The sequence below is a fragment of the Oncorhynchus nerka genome, linkage group LG2, assembly GCF_034236695.1.
Source record: "Oncorhynchus nerka isolate Pitt River linkage group LG2, Oner_Uvic_2.0, whole genome shotgun sequence".
Taxonomy (NCBI): domain Eukaryota; kingdom Metazoa; phylum Chordata; class Actinopteri; order Salmoniformes; family Salmonidae; genus Oncorhynchus; species Oncorhynchus nerka.
This window is the reverse complement of record NC_088397.1, coordinates 102,245,466-102,261,541: the sequence shown is the minus strand read 5'-3', so window position 1 is coordinate 102,261,541 and position 16,076 is coordinate 102,245,466. Positions and strand designations below refer to the sequence as shown.

The 16,076-nt window shown below is 42.0% G+C and overlaps 1 protein-coding gene across 1 annotated transcript; it reads right to left on the bottom strand.

Annotated features, from left to right (window-relative positions):
* Window positions 1–426: 426 nt before the first annotated feature.
* Window positions 427–4,273, bottom strand: mkrn2os.2 (MKRN2 opposite strand, tandem duplicate 2). Its single transcript, XM_029650895.2, has 4 exons — window positions 3,998–4,273; window positions 3,799–3,848; window positions 3,475–3,643; window positions 427–3,220 (listed from the first exon to the last, which is right to left on the bottom strand). Exons 1-4 carry the CDS (start codon window positions 4,201–4,203, stop codon window positions 2,980–2,982), a joined length of 666 nt encoding a protein of 221 aa, XP_029506755.1. The 5' UTR covers window positions 4,204–4,273; the 3' UTR covers window positions 427–2,979.
* Between the last annotated feature and the right edge of the window lie 11,803 nt (window positions 4,274–16,076).

Here is a 16,076-nt window from a genome sequence, read left to right as displayed (position 1 = left end):
GGTGCTGGTACCATTTTTCATGAGCTGATATAAAAGACCCCAAAATGTTCCATAAGCACAAAAAGCTTATGGAACTCTAAAATGTGCAGTTTTGTCAAACGACACAATGCCACAGATGTCTCAAGCGTGCAATTGTCATGCTGACTGCAGGAATGTCAACCAGAGCTGTTGCCATAGAATTGAATGTTCATTTCTCTACCATAAGCCACCTCTGACTTTATTTTAGAGAATTTGTCAGTATGTTCAACAGGCATCACAACCGCAGATAACGTGTAACCACGCCGGCCCAGGACCTCCACATCTGGCTTCTTCACCTGCGTGATCGTCTGAGACCAGCCACCCGGACAGCTGATGAAACTGTGGGTTTGCACAACCATAGAATTTCTGCACAAACTGTCAGAAACCGTCTCAGGGAAGCTAATTTTTATTTATTTTCATTTCACCTTTATTTAACTAGGTAGGCCAGTTGAGAACAAGTTCTCATTTACAACTGTGACCTGGCCAAGATAAAGCAAAGCAGTGCAACCAAAACAACAACACAGAGTTACACATGGGATAAACAAACGTACAGTCAATAACACAATAGAAAAATCTGTATACAGTGTGTGCAAATGAAGTAAGGAGGTAAGGCAGTATATGGGTAGGCATAAGCTATGGACAAAGAATACAATTGCATTTTATCAATGGAAATGTTAATGCACAGAGATACCGTGACAAGATCCTGAGGCCCATTGTTGTACCATTCATCCGCCTCCATCACCTCATGTTTCAGCATGATAATGCATGGACCCATGTCACAAGGATCTGGACACAATTCCTGGAAGCTGAAAATGTCCCAGTTCTTCCATGGCCTGCATATTCACCAGACCACATTGAGGGATACTCTTGCTTGACTTGTACTACAGCTTGTTCCAGTTCCCACCAACATCCAGCAACGTCGCACAGCCATTGAAGAGCAGTGGGACAACATTACACAGGCCACAATCAACAGCCTGATTAACTACAAAGGAGATGTCGCGCTGCATGAGGCAAATGGTGGTCACACCAGATACTGACTGATCAACACCCCTACTTTTTTTAAGGTATCTGTGACCAACAGATACAGTTGAAGTCAGAAGTTTACATACACCTTAGCCCAATACACTTAAACTCAGTTATTTCACAATTCCTGACATTTAATCCTAGTAAAAATTCCCTGTTTTAGGTCAGTTAGGATCACCACTTTATTTTAAGAATGTGAAATGTCAGAATAATAGTAACGAGTGATTTATTTCAGCTTTTATTTCTTTCATCAATTCCCAGTGGGTCAGACGTTCACATACACCAAATTAGTATTTGGTAGCATTGCCTTTAAATTGTTTAACTTGGGTCAAACGTTTCAGGTAGCCTTCCGCAAGCTTCCCATAATAAGTTGGGTGAATTTTGTCCCATTCCTCCTGTCAGAGCTGGTGTAACTGAATCACGTTTGTAGGCCTCTTTGCTCGCACACACTTTCAGTTCTGCCTAAAAATTATCTATAGGATTGAGGTCAGGGCTTTGTGATGGCCACTCCAATACCTTGACTTTGTTGTCCTTAAGCCATTTTGCCACAAGTTTGGAAGTATGCTTGGAGTCATTGTCCATTTGGAAGACCCATTTGCAACCAAGCTTTAACTTCCTGACTGATGTCTTGAGATGTTGCTTCAAAATAACCACATAATTTTCCTACCTCATGATGCCATCTATTTTGTGAAGTGCACCAGTCCCTCCTGCAGCAAAGCACCCCTCCAACATGATGCTGCCACCTCCGTGCTTCACGTTTGGGATGGTATTCTACGGCATGCAAGCCTACCACATTTTCCTCCAAACATAACGATGGTCATTATGGCCAAACAGTTCTATTTTGTTTCATCAGACCAGAGGACATTTCTCCAAAAAGTACGATATTTGTCCCTATGTGCAGTTGCAAACCGTTGTCTGGCTTTTTTATGGCGGTTTTGGAGCAGTGGCTTCTTCCTTGCTGAGCGGCCTTTCAGGTTCATCTCTAGGAGACCGAACGCGTCTCCCTCCTGAGCGGAATGATGGCTGCGTGGTCCCATGGTGTTTATACTTGCATACTATTGTTTGTTCAGATGAACGTGGTACCTTCAGATGTTTGGAAATTGCTCCAAAGGATGAACCAGACTTGTGGAGGTCTACAATTTTGTTCTTTTCTTGGCTGATTTCCTTTGATTTTCCCATGATGTCAAGCAAAGAGGCACTGGATTTGAAAGCTTTGAAATACATCCACAGGTACACCTCCAATTGACTCAGATGATGTCAATTAGCCTATCAGAAGCTTCTAAAGCCATGACATAATTTTCTGGAATTTTCCAAACTGTTTAAAGGCACAGTCAACTTAGTGTATGTAAACTTCTAGCCCACTGGAATTGTGATACAGTGAATTATAAGTGAAATAATCTGTCTGTAAACAATTGTTGGAAAAATTACTTGTCATGCACAAAGTAGATGTCTTAACTGTCTTAACAATACATTTGTGGAGTTGTTGAAAAACAAGTTTTAATCACTCCAACCTAAGTGAATGTAAACTTCTGACTTCTACTGTACATATCTGTATTCCCAGTTGTGATAACCATAGGTTAGGGTGTAATGAATTTCAATTGACTGATCTCCTTATATGAACTGTAACTCTGAGGGGCCTTGGTTGAGGGTCAGCGTGGTGGATGTGTTGTTGCCTACCCTTACCACCTGGGGGGCGGCCCATCAGGAAGTCCAGGATCCAGTTGCAGAGGGAGGTGTTCAGTCACAGGGTCTTTAGCTTAGCGATTAGCATGGAGATAATGGAGAGCATTCCTTTTGTCCATGTGGGAAAGGGCAGTGTGGAGTGCAATAGAGATTGCATCATCTATGGATCCAGGGTTTCTGGGATGATGGTCATTTTAACTCATGTTCTGTGTAGCACTGTGGCTGCCTCAGTCTCTGTCCTCTTGTATCAAACAGTCAAGCCTTCTCTCCTCCTCTTTCTTCCCCCATCACTCTAACAGGACTGTCCGCTATATAGAAGTAGTTCTGTGATATCTCCCTGCACATTGTGGTGTATTTACAGGCTCTCTTGATCTTGGGCAGGACAAAGCTCTGAGTGAACTGGTCTTTGGTCAGAGAGCCTTTCCCCTGTGTTGCTAGCACACGGTTTAAAAACATCAGAGTGTAGTTGTAGCAGTTGTGCGTCTCTTTATTAAACCTACAAGACCAGAAGATAAACATGTTTATTACAGTACCTTTACCTCAATCTCAATGCTAAAACAACTGTTCCTCTGTCAGTAATAGAGACTTTAACAACTGTTCCTCTGTCAGTAATAGAGACTTTAACAACTGCTCCTCTGTCAGTAATAGAGACTTTAACAACTGTTCCTCTGTCAGTAATAGAGACTTTAACAACTGTTCCTCTGTCAGTAATACAGTAATAGGATCTTAAAGTTCAATACTAAGGTGCACCTTTTGTATGCTGGGTCCCACATCTCGGCATCTGAGAACTTGTTGAGGTATTGGTCCCACTGGTTGAGAAGGTTAAACATGTCTGGTTGGATCAGGGGAATACTGATACACATCTCCCAGCCTCGCTGGTCCTGCCGGACCCCTGGCTTAGTGTAGTTGAACACCACTCCTATAGAACAAACACATTGACTGTCAGTATTAGGCTTATCCAGTTTTAGTCCTAATGACATTTTGATGTCAGTAATGTTAACTTTCCATTGAGTAAATTGTGAAGGGAAGTTGTAGCATGTACCGTTACAGAATGGGTGAAAGAATGGAACCTACCATTAGTGTCTGTGATCCCAGTGTGTAGGTCTGAGCCACCATCAAACTCCCTAAACACAGCAATCTACATTCAATCAATCTATGATGTGTGTAACAGCTGTCCGTGCATTGAGTTTGTGTTCATTCAATGTGTGGCGAACAGAACATCTGCTAAGAACAGCTTGTTGCCTTTTACACCAACACAGTAGTCATTGGTTACCTGAGGTTGTTTTCCTCAGCAGGTGCGACCAGGAAGCAGCATGGGGTCTTGTGTCCGTTAGAAAAAGGGTTGGGGATACGGATAGGAGCCTCCTCCAGCCTGCCACTGCTGAAGCTCACTCCACACTCTGGACATTTCTCTGGAATGAAGAAACAGAAGATGTCCTTCTGACAGTGGCTGAACTTAATCACACTCTTTTCCTCCATGGAAACAGATGGAATAGAACTTCCCTACTAGTTTGCTAACTAAGTTCCCTACCCAGTCATAGGGCTACACACTAACACCCTAGCAGGACAGCAGGGTAATTTAACCTATCTGGGCTGTGACGCTCCACTCACACAACCTTCTCATTTGTCACTAACTGTCTGGGGCCTATCAGGTTGCAACTATACTGTCCCCATGCTCTTCTGTTCAGCAGTCCTGTTTTTTGCTGATTCCTTAGTTCACTGTAAAGGGTTATAGACAGTCCTATACTGTCTAGGTAGTTCACTGTAAAGGGTCAGTCCTATACTGTCGAGGTAGTTCACTGTAAAGGGTCAGTCCTATACTGTCTAGGTAGTTCACTGTAAAGGGTCAGTCCTATACTGTCGAGGTAGTTCACTGTAAAGGGTCAGTCCTATACTGTCTAGGTAGTTCACTGTAAATGGTTAGGGTCAGTCCTATACTGTCTAGGTAGTTCACTGTAAAGGGTCAGTCCTATACTGGCGAGGTAGTTCACTGTAAAGGGTCAGTCCTATGCTGTCTAGGTAGTTCACTGTAAAGGGTCAGTCCTATACTGTCTAGGTAGTTCACTGTAAAGGGTTATAGTCAGTCCTATACTGTCTAGGTAGTTCACTGTAAAGGGTTAGGGTCAGTCCTATGCTGTCTAGGTAGTTCACTGTAAAGGGTCAGTCCTATACTGTCTAGGTAGTTCACTGTAAAGGGTCAGTCCTATGCTGTCTAGGTAGTTCACTGTAAAGGGTCAGTCCTATACTCTCTAGGTAGTTCACTGTAAAGGGTCAGTCCTATACTGTCTAGGTAGTTCACTGTAAAGGGTCAGTCCTATGCTGTCTAGGTAGTTCACTGTAAAGGGTCAGTCCTACACTGTCTAGGTAGTTTACATTTACATTTAAGTCATTTAGCAGACGCTCTTATCCAGAGCGACTTACAAATTGGTGCGTTCACCTTAAGACATCCAGTGGAACAGCCACTTTACAATAGTGCATCTAAATCTTTCAAGGTTTTAAGGTTTAGGTTTTTTTTTTTTTTTTTTCAATATTATGCCCCTATAACCACATACATGGGTTGTGCCACAAACATAGTGCCTTTTGCATGCCTTTGATATTTTAAGTAGAAATTGAGCACCAATATTGAATTGTAAAAGCCTGTTATATTAAATGAAGTGTCCTTTAATATAGACCACATGGAGAATTCAACAAATTAATAAAACATCCTTTAAAATTATTTTATTTAAAGAAGCCATCTTTACTTCCAGGAAGATTTTAACCCACTTAACCCAAACATGTATCCAAGTTTCATCATCATAAAGCCTTGGTTATTTTGTTGCTTTGACAAAGTAATTTCTGAAGATTATTACTTATTTCATGTGATTATTGATTGATTTACATCTGAACTCTCATTTTAATATGGTAAAACTATTTTATAAATAATTGCTTAATAGTTCAATAAATCATACAGTAAAAGCAGGTCAGTCCTATACTGTCTAGGTAGTTCACTGTAAAGGGTCAGTCCTATACTGTCTAGGTAGTTCACTGTAAAGGGTCAGTCCTATACTGTCTAGGTAGTTCACTGTAAAGGGTTATAGTCAGTCCTATACTGTCTAGGTAGTTCACTGTAAAGGGTCAGTCCTATACTGTCTAGGTAGTTCACTGTAAAGGGTTAGGGTCAGTCCTATACTGTCTAGGTAGTTCACTGTAAAGGGTCAGTCCTATACTATCTAGGTAGTTCACTGTAAAGGGTCAGTCCTATACTATCTAGGTAGTTCACTGTAAAGGGTCAGTCCTATGCTGTCTAGGTAGTTCACTGTAAAGGGTTAGGGTCAGTCCTATACTGTCTAGGTAGTTCACTGTAAAGGGTCAGTCCTATACTCTCTAGGTAGTTCACTGTAAAGGGTTATAGTCAGTCCTATACTGTCTAGGTAGTTCACTGTAAAGGGTCAGTCCTATACTGTCTAGGTAGTTCACTGTAAAGGGTTAGGGTCAGTCCTATACTGTCTAGGTAGTTCACTGTAAAGGGTTAGGGTCAGTCCTATACTGTCTAGGTAGTTCACTGTAAAGGGTCAGTCCTATACTGTCTAGGTAGTTCACTGTAAAGGGTCAGTCCTATACTGTCTAGGTAGTTCACTGTAAAGGGTCAGTCCTATACTATCTAGGTAGTTCACTGTAAAGGGTCAGTCCTATACTGTCTAGGTAGTTCACTGTAAAGGGTTAGGGTCAGTCCTATACTGTATAGGTAGTTCACTGTAAAGGGTCAGTCCTATACTATCTAGGTAGTTCACTGTAAAGGGTCAGTCCTATGCTGTCTAGGTAGTTCACTGTAAAGGGTTAGGGTCAGTCCTATACTATCTAGGTAGTTCACTGTAAAGGGTCAGTCCTATACTGTCTAGGTAGTTCACTGTAAAGGGTCAGTCCTATACTCTCTAGGTAGTTCACTGTAAAGGGTCAGTCCTATGCTGTCTAGGTAGTTCACTGTAAAGGGTTAGGGTCAGTCCTATACTGTCTAGGTAGTTCACTGTAAAGGGTCAGTCCTATACTCTCTAGGTAGTTCACTGTAAAGGGTCAGTCCTATACTGTCTAGGTAGTTCACTGTAAAGGGTTATAGTCAGTCCTATACTGTCTAGGTAGTTCACTGTAAAGGGTCAGTCCTATACTGTCTAGGTAGTTCACTGTAAAGGGTCAGTCCTATACTGTCTAGGTAGTTCACTGTAAAGGGTCAGTCCTATACTGTCTAGGTAGTTCACTGTAAAGGGTTAAGGTCAGTCTTATACTGTCTAGGTAGTTCACTGTAAAGGGTCAGTCCTATACTATCTAGGTAGTTCACTGTAAAGGGTCAGTCCTATACTGTCTAGGTAGTTCACTGTAAAGGGTTAGGGTCAGTCCTATACTGTCTAGGTAGTTCACTGTAAAGGGTCAGTCCTATATTATCTAGGTAGTTCACTGTAAAGGGTCAGTCCTATACTATCTAGGTAGTTCACTGTAAAGGGTCAGTCCTATGTTCTCTAGGTAGTTCACTGTAAAGGGTTAGGGTCAGTCCTATACTATCTAGGTAGTTCACTGTAAAGGGTCAGTCCTATACTGTCTAGGTAGTTCACTGTAAAGGGTCAGTCCTATACTCTCTAGGTAGTTCACTGAAAAGGGTCAGTCCTATGCTGTCTAGGTAGTTCACTGTAAAGGGTCAGTCCTATACTCTCTAGGTAGTTCACTGTAAAGGGTCAGTCCTATACTGTCTAGGTAGTTCACTGTAAAGGGTCAGTCCTATGCTGTCTAGGTAGTTCACTGTAAAGGGTCAGTCCTATACTGTCTAGGTAGTTTACATTTACATTTACATTTAAGTCATTTAGCAGACGCTCTTATCCAGAGCGACTTACAAATTGGTGCGTTCACCTTAAGACATCCAGTGGAACAGCCACTTTACAATAGTGCATCTAAATCTTTCAAGGTTTTAAGGTTTAGGTTTTTTTTTTTTTTTTCAATATTATGCCCCTATAACCACATACATGGGTTGTGCCACAAACATAGTGCCTTTTGCATGCCTTTGATATTTTAAGTAGAAATTGAGCACCAATATTGAATTGTAAAAGCCTGTTATATTAAATGAAGTGTCCTTTAATATAGACCACATGGAGAATTCAACAAATTAATAAAACATCCTTTAAAATTATTTTATTTAAAGAAGCCATCTTTACTTCCAGGAAGATTTTAACCCACTTAACCCAAACATGTATCCAAGTTTCATCATCATAAAGCCTTGGTTATTTTGTTGCTTTGACAAAGTAATTTCTGAAGATTATTACTTATTTCATGTGATTATTGATTGATTTACATCTGAACTCTCATTTTAATATGGTAAAACTATTTTATAAATAATTGCTTAATAGTTCAATAAATCATACAGTAAAAGCAGGTCAGTCTTATACTGTCTAGGTAGTTCACTGTAAAGGGTCAGTCCTATACTGTCTAGGTAGTTCACTGTAAAGGGTCAGTCCTATACTGTCTAGGTAGTTCACTGTAAAGGGTTATAGTCAGTCCTATACTGTCTAGGTAGTTCACTGTAAAGGGTCAGTCCTATACTGTCTAGGTAGTTCACTGTAAAGGGTTAGGGTCAGTCCTATACTGTCTAGGTAGTTCACTGTAAAGGGTCAGTCCTATACTATCTAGGTAGTTCACTGTAAAGGGTCAGTCCTATACTATCTAGGTAGTTCACTGTAAAGGGTCAGTCCTATGCTGTCTAGGTAGTTCACTGTAAAGGGTTAGGGTCAGTCCTATACTGTCTAGGTAGTTCACTGTAAAGGGTCAGTCCTATACTCTCTAGGTAGTTCACTGTAAAGGGTTATAGTCAGTCCTATACTGTCTAGGTAGTTCACTGTAAAGGGTCAGTCCTATACTGTCTAGGTAGTTCACTGTAAAGGGTTAGGGTCAGTCCTATACTGTCTAGGTAGTTCACTGTAAAGGGTTAGGGTCAGTCCTATACTGTCTAGGAAGTTCACTGTAAAGGGTCAGTCCTATACTGTCTAGGTAGTTCACTGTAAAGGGTCAGTCCTATACTATCTAGGTAGTTCACTGTAAAGGGTCAGTCCTATACTGTCTAGGTAGTTCACTGTAAAGGGTTAGGGTCAGTCCTATACTGTCTAGGTAGTTCACTGTAAAGGGTCAGTCCTATACTATCTAGGTAGTTCACTGTAAAGGGTCAGTCCTATGCTGTCTAGGTAGTTCACTGTAAAGGGTTAGGGTCAGTCCTATACTATCTAGGTAGTTCACTGTAAAGGGTCAGTCCTATACTGTCTAGGTAGTTCACTGTAAAGGGTCAGTCCTATGCTGTCTAGGTAGTTCACTGTAAAGGGTTAGGGTCAGTCCTATACTCTCTAGGTAGTTCACTGTAAAGGGTCAGTCCTATACTGTCTAGGTAGTTCACTGTAAAGGGTTATAGTCAGTCCTATACTGTCTAGGTAGTTCACTGTAAAGGGTCAGTCCTATACTGTCTAGGTAGTTCACTGTAAAGGGTCAGTCCTATACTGTCTAGGTAGTTCACTGTAAAGGGTCAGTCCTATACTGTCTAGGTAGTTCACTGTAAAGGGTTAAGGTCAGTCTTATACTGTCTAGGTAGTTCACTGTAAAGGGTCAGTCCTATACTATCTAGGTAGTTCACTGTAAAGGGTCAGTCCTATACTGTCTAGGTAGTTCACTGTAAAGGGTTAGGGTCAGTCCTATACTGTCTAGGTAGTTCACTGTAAAGGGTCAGTCCTATACTGTCTAGGTAGTTCACTGTAAAGGGTCAGTCCTATACTCTCTAGGTAGTTCACTGAAAAGGGTCAGTCCTATGCTGTCTAGGTAGTTCACTGTAAAGGGTCAGTCCTATACTCTCTAGGTAGTTCACTGTAAAGGGTCAGTCCTATACTGTCTAGGTAGTTCACTGTAAAGGGTTAGGGTCAGTCCTATACTGTCTAGGTAGTTCACTGTAAAGGGTCAGTCCTATACTATCTAGGTAGTTCACTGTAAAGGGTCAGTCCTATGCTATCTAGGTAGTTCACTGTAAAGGGTCAGTCCTATGCTGTCTAGGTAGTTCACTGTAAAGGGTTAGGGTCAGTCCTATACTGTCTAGGTAGTTCACTGTAAAGGGTCAGTCCTATACTGTCTAGGTAGTTCACTGTAAAGGGTTAGGGTCAGTCCTATACTGTCTAGGTAGTTCACTGTAAAGGGTCAGTCCTATACTATCTAGGTAGTTCACTGTAAAGGGTCAGTCCTATACTATCTAGGTAGTTCACTGTAAAGGGTCAGTCCTATGCTGTCTAGGTAGTTCACTGTAAAGGGTTAGGGTCAGTCCTATACTGTCTAGGTAGTTCACTGTAAAGGGTCAGTCCTATACTGTCTAGGTAGTTCACTGTAAAGGGTTATAGTCAGTCCTATACTGTCTAGGTAGTTCACTGTAAAGGGTCAGTCCTATACTGTCTAGGTAGTTCACTGTAAAGGGTCAGTCCTATACTGTCTAGGTAGTTCACTGTAAAGGGTCAGTCCTATACTGTCTAGGTAGTTCACTGTAAAGGGTTAAGGTCAGTCTTATACTGTCTAGGTAGTTCACTGTAAAGGGTCAGTCCTATACTATCTAGGTAGTTCACTGTAAAGGGTCAGTCCTATACTGTCTAGGTAGTTCACTGTAAAGGGTTAGGGTCAGTCCTATACTGTCTAGGTAGTTCACTGTAAAGGGTCAGTCCTATACTGTCTAGGTAGTTCACTGTAAAGGGTCAGTCCTATACTCTCTAGGTAGTTCACTGAAAAGGGTCAGTCCTATGCTGTCTAGGTAGTTCACTGTAAAGGGTCAGTCCTATACTCTCTAGGTAGTTCACTGTAAAGGGTCAGTCCTATACTGTCTAGGTAGTTCACTGTAAAGGGTTAGGGTCAGTCCTATACTGTCTAGGTAGTTCACTGTAAAGGGTCAGTCCTATACTATCTAGGTAGTTCACTGTAAAGGGTCAGTCCTATGCTATCTAGGTAGTTCACTGTAAAGGGTCAGTCCTATGCTGTCTAGGTAGTTCACTGTAAAGGGTTAGGGTCAGTCCTATACTGTCTAGGTAGTTCACTGTAAAGGGTCAGTCCTATACTGTCTAGGTAGTTCACTGTAAAGGGTTAGGGTCAGTCCTATACTGTCTAGGTAGTTCACTGTAAAGGGTCAGTCCTATACTATCTAGGTAGTTCACTGTAAAGGGTCAGTCCTATACTATCTAGGTAGTTCACTGTAAAGGGTCAGTCCTATGCTGTCTAGGTAGTTCACTGTAAAGGGTTAGGGTCAGTCCTATACTGTCTAGGTAGTTCACTGTAAAGGGTCAGTCCTATACTGTCTAGGTAGTTCACTGTAAAGGGTCAGTCCTATACTGTCTAGGTAGTTCACTGTAAAGGGTCAGTCCTATACTATCTAGGTAGTTCACTGTAAAGGGTCAGTCCTATACTGTCTAGGTAGTTCACTGTAAAGGGTTAGGGTCAGTCCTATACTGTCTAGGTAGTTCACTGTAAAGGGTCAGTCCTATACTATCTAGGTAGTTCACTGTAAAGGGTCAGTCCTATGCTGTTTAGGTAGTTCACTGTAAAGGGTTAGGGTCAGTCCTATACTGTCTAGGTAGTTCACTGTAAAGGGTCAGTCCTATACTGTCTAGGTAGTTCACTGTAAAGGGTTAGGGTCAGTCCTATACTGTCTAGGTAGTTCACTGTAAAGGGTCAGTCCTATACTATCTAGGTAGTTCACTGTAAAGGGTCAGTCCTATGCTATCTAGGTAGTTCACTGTAAAGGGTCAGTCCTATGCTGTCTAGGTAGTTCACTGTAAAGGGTTAGGGTCAGTCCTATACTGTCTAGGTAGTTCACTGTAAAGGGTCAGTCCTATACTGTCTAGGTAGTTCACTGTAAAGGGTTAGGGTCAGTCCTATACTGTCTAGGTAGTTCACTGTAAAGGGTCAGTCCTATACTATCTAGGTAGTTCACTGTAAAGGGTCAGTCCTATACTATCTAGGTAGTTCACTGTAAAGGGTCAGTCCTATGCTGTCTAGGTAGTTCACTGTAAAGGGTTAGGGTCAGTCCTATACTGTCTAGGTAGTTCACTGTAAAGGGTCAGTCCTATACTGTCTAGGTAGTTCACTGTAAAGGGTTATAGTCAGTCCTATACTGTCTAGGTAGTTCACTGTAAAGGGTCAGTCCTATACTGTCTAGGTAGTTCACTGTAAAGGGTCAGTCCTATACTGTCTAGGTAGTTCACTGTAAAGGGTCAGTCCTATACTGTCTAGGTAGTTCACTGTAAAGGGTTAGGGTCAGTCCTATACTGTCTAGGTAGTTCACTGTAAAGGGTCAGTCCTATACTGTCTAGGTAGTTCACTGTAAAGGGTCAGTCCTATACTGTCTAGGTAGTTCACTGTAAAGGGTCAGTCCTATACTATCTAGGTAGTTCACTGTAAAGGGTCAGTCCTATACTGTCTAGGTAGTTCACTGTAAAGGGTTAGGGTCAGTCCTATACTGTCTAGGTAGTTCACTGTAAAGGGTCAGTCCTATACTATCTAGGTAGTTCACTGTAAAGGGTCAGTCCTATGCTGTTTAGGTAGTTCACTGTAAAGGGTTAGGGTCAGTCCTATACTGTCTAGGTAGTTCACTGTAAAGGGTCAGTCCTATACTGTCTAGGTAGTTCACTGTAAAGGGTTAGGGTCAGTCCTATACTGTCTAGGTAGTTCACTGTAAAGGGTCAGTCCTATACTATCTAGGTAGTTCACTGTAAAGGGTCAGTCCTATGCTATCTAGGTAGTTCACTGTAAAGGGTCAGTCCTATGCTGTCTAGGTAGTTCACTGTAAAGGGTTAGGGTCAGTCCTATACTGTCTAGGTAGTTCACTGTAAAGGGTCAGTCCTATACTGTCTAGGTAGTTCACTGTAAAGGGTTAGGGTCAGTCCTATACTGTCTAGGTAGTTCACTGTAAAGGGTCAGTCCTATACTATCTAGGTAGTTCACTGTAAAGGGTCAGTCCTATACTATCTAGGTAGTTCACTGTAAAGGGTCAGTCCTATGCTGTCTAGGTAGTTCACTGTAAAGGGTTAGGGTCAGTCCTATACTGTCTAGGTAGTTCACTGTAAAGGGTCAGTCCTATACTGTCTAGGTAGTTCACTGTAAAGGGTTATAGTCAGTCCTATACTGTCTAGGTAGTTCACTGTAAAGGGTCAGTCCTATACTGTCTAGGTAGTTCACTGTAAAGGGTCAGTCCTATACTGTCTAGGTAGTTCACTGTAAAGGGTCAGTCCTATACTGTCTAGGTAGTTCACTGTAAAGGGTTAAGGTCAGTCTTATACTGTCTAGGTAGTTCACTGTAAAGGGTCAGTCCTATACTATCTAGGTAGTTCACTGTAAAGGGTCAGTCCTATACTGTCTAGGTAGTTCACTGTAAAGGGTTAGGGTCAGTCCTATACTGTCTAGGTAGTTCACTGTAAAGGGTCAGTCCTATACTGTCTAGGTAGTTCACTGTAAAGGGTCAGTCCTATACTCTCTAGGTAGTTCACTGAAAAGGGTCAGTCCTATGCTGTCTAGGTAGTTCACTGTAAAGGGTCAGTCCTATACTCTCTAGGTAGTTCACTGTAAAGGGTCAGTCCTATACTGTCTAGGTAGTTCACTGTAAAGGGTTAGGGTCAGTCCTATACTGTCTAGGTAGTTCACTGTAAAGGGTCAGTCCTATACTATCTAGGTAGTTCACTGTAAAGGGTCAGTCCTATGCTATCTAGGTAGTTCACTGTAAAGGGTCAGTCCTATGCTGTCTAGGTAGTTCACTGTAAAGGGTTAGGGTCAGTCCTATACTGTCTAGGTAGTTCACTGTAAAGGGTCAGTCCTATACTGTCTAGGTAGTTCACTGTAAAGGGTTAGGGTCAGTCCTATACTGTCTAGGTAGTTCACTGTAAAGGGTCAGTCCTATACTATCTAGGTAGTTCACTGTAAAGGGTCAGTCCTATACTATCTAGGTAGTTCACTGTAAAGGGTCAGTCCTATGCTGTCTAGGTAGTTCACTGTAAAGGGTTAGGGTCAGTCCTATACTGTCTAGGTAGTTCACTGTAAAGGGTCAGTCCTATACTGTCTAGGTAGTTCACTGTAAAGGGTCAGTCCTATACTGTCTAGGTAGTTCACTGTAAAGGGTCAGTCCTATACTATCTAGGTAGTTCACTGTAAAGGGTCAGTCCTATACTGTCTAGGTAGTTCACTGTAAAGGGTTAGGGTCAGTCCTATACTGTCTAGGTAGTTCACTGTAAAGGGTCAGTCCTATACTATCTAGGTAGTTCACTGTAAAGGGTCAGTCCTATGCTGTTTAGGTAGTTCACTGTAAAGGGTCAGTCCTATACTCTAGGTAGTTCACTGTAAAGGGTCAGTCCTATACTATCTAGGTAGTTCACTGTAAAGGGTCAGTCCTATGCTGTCTAGGTAGTTCACTGTAAAGGGTTAGGGTCAGTCCTATACTGTCTAGGTAGTTCACTGTAAAGGGTCAGTCCTATACTGTCTAGGTAGTTCACTGTAAAGGGTTATAGTCAGTCCTATACTGTCTAGGTAGTTCACTGTAAAGGGTCAGTCCTATACTGTCTAGGTAGTTCACTGTAAAGGGTTAGGGTCAGTCCTATACTGTCTAGGTAGTTCACTGTAAAGGGTTAGGGTCAGTCCTATACTGTCTAGGTAGTTCACTGTAAAGGGTCAGTCCTATACTGTCTAGGTAGTTCACTGTAAAGGGTCAGTCCTATACTATCTAGGTAGTTCACTGTAAAGGGTCAGTCCTATACTGTCTAGGTAGTTCACTGTAAAGGGTTAGGGTCAGTCCTATACTGTCTAGGTAGTTCACTGTAAAGGGTCAGTCCTATACTATCTAGGTAGTTCACTGTAAAGGGTCAGTCCTATGCTGTCTAGGTAGTTCACTGTAAAGGGTTAGGGTCAGTCCTATACTATCTAGGTAGTTCACTGTAAAGGGTCAGTCCTATACTGTCTAGGTAGTTCACTGTAAAGGGTCAGTCCTATACTCTCTAGGTAGTTCACTGTAAAGGGTCAGTCCTATGCTGTCTAGGTAGTTCACTGTAAAGGGTTAGGGTCAGTCCTATACTGTCTAGGTAGTTCACTGTAAAGGGTCAGTCCTATACTCTCTAGGTAGTTCACTGTAAAGGGTCAGTCCTATACTGTCTAGGTAGTTCACTGTAAAGGGTTATAGTCAGTCCTATACTGTCTAGGTAGTTCACTGTAAAGGGTTAGGGTCAGTCCTATACTGTCTAGGTAGTTCACTGTAAAGGGTCAGTCCTATACTGTCTAGGTAGTTCACTGTAAAGGGTTAGGGTCAGTCCTATACTGTCTAGGTAGTTCACTGTAAAGGGTCAGTCCTATACTATCTAGGTAGTTCACTGTAAAGGGTCAGTCCTATACTATCTAGGTAGTTCACTGTAAAGGGTCAGTCCTATGCTGTCTAGGTAGTTCACTGTAAAGGGTTAGGGTCAGTCCTATACTGTCTAGGTAGTTCACTGTAAAGGGTCAGTCCTATACTGTCTAGGTAGTTCACTGTAAAGGGTCAGTCCTATACTGTCTAGGTAGTTCACTGTAAAGGGTCAGTCCTATACTATCTAGGTAGTTCACTGTAAAGGGTCAGTCCTATACTGTCTAGGTAGTTCACTGTAAAGGGTTAGGGTCAGTCCTATACTGTCTAGGTAGTTCACTGTAAAGGGTCAGTCCTATACTATCTAGGTAGTTCACTGTAAAGGGTCAGTCCTATGCTGTTTAGGTAGTTCACTGTAAAGGGTCAGTCCTATACTCTCTAGGTAGTTCACTGTAAAGGGTCAGTCCTATACTATCTAGGTAGTTCACTGTAAAGGGTCAGTCCTATGCTGTCTAGGTAGTTCACTGTAAAGGGTTAGGGTCAGTCCTATACTGTCTAGGTAGTTCACTGTAAAGGGTCAGTCCTATACTCTCTAGGTAGTTCACTGTAAAGGGTTATAGTCAGTCCTATACTGTCTAGGTAGTTCACTGTAAAGGGTCAGTCCTATACTGTCTAGGTAGTTCACTGTAAAGGGTTAGGGTCAGTCCTATACTGTCTAGGTAGTTCACTGTAAAGGGTTAGGGTCAGTCCTATACTGTCTAGGTAGTTCACTGTAAAGGGTCAGTCCTATACTGTCTAGGTAGTTCACTGTAAAGGGTCAGTCCTATACTGTCTAGGTAGTTCACTGTAAAGGGTCAGTCCTATACTATCTAGGTAGTTCACTGTAAAGGGTCAGTCCTATACTGTCTAGGTAGTTCACTGTAAAGGGTTAGGGTCAGTCCTATACTGTCTAGGTAGTTCACTGTAAAGGGTCAGTCCTATACTATCTAGGTAGTTCACTGTAAAGGGT

What these genes read in the sequence shown, in the direction of transcription:
- mkrn2os.2 (XM_029650895.2), bottom strand. Translation starts at nt 4,203, where the DNA reads ATGGAGGAAAAGAGTGTGATTAAGTTCAGCCACTGTCAGAAGGACATC. An exon ending in GCTGAGGAAAACAACCTCAG is followed by an intron (nt 3,849 to 3,997) that starts GTAACCAATGAC and finishes TGCTGTGTTTAG; the next exon opens with GGAGTTTGATGGTGGCTCAG. An exon ending in TGGGACCCAGCATACAAAAG is followed by an intron (nt 3,221 to 3,474) that starts GTGCACCTTAGT and finishes CTGGTCTTGTAG; the next exon opens with GTTTAATAAAGAGACGCACA.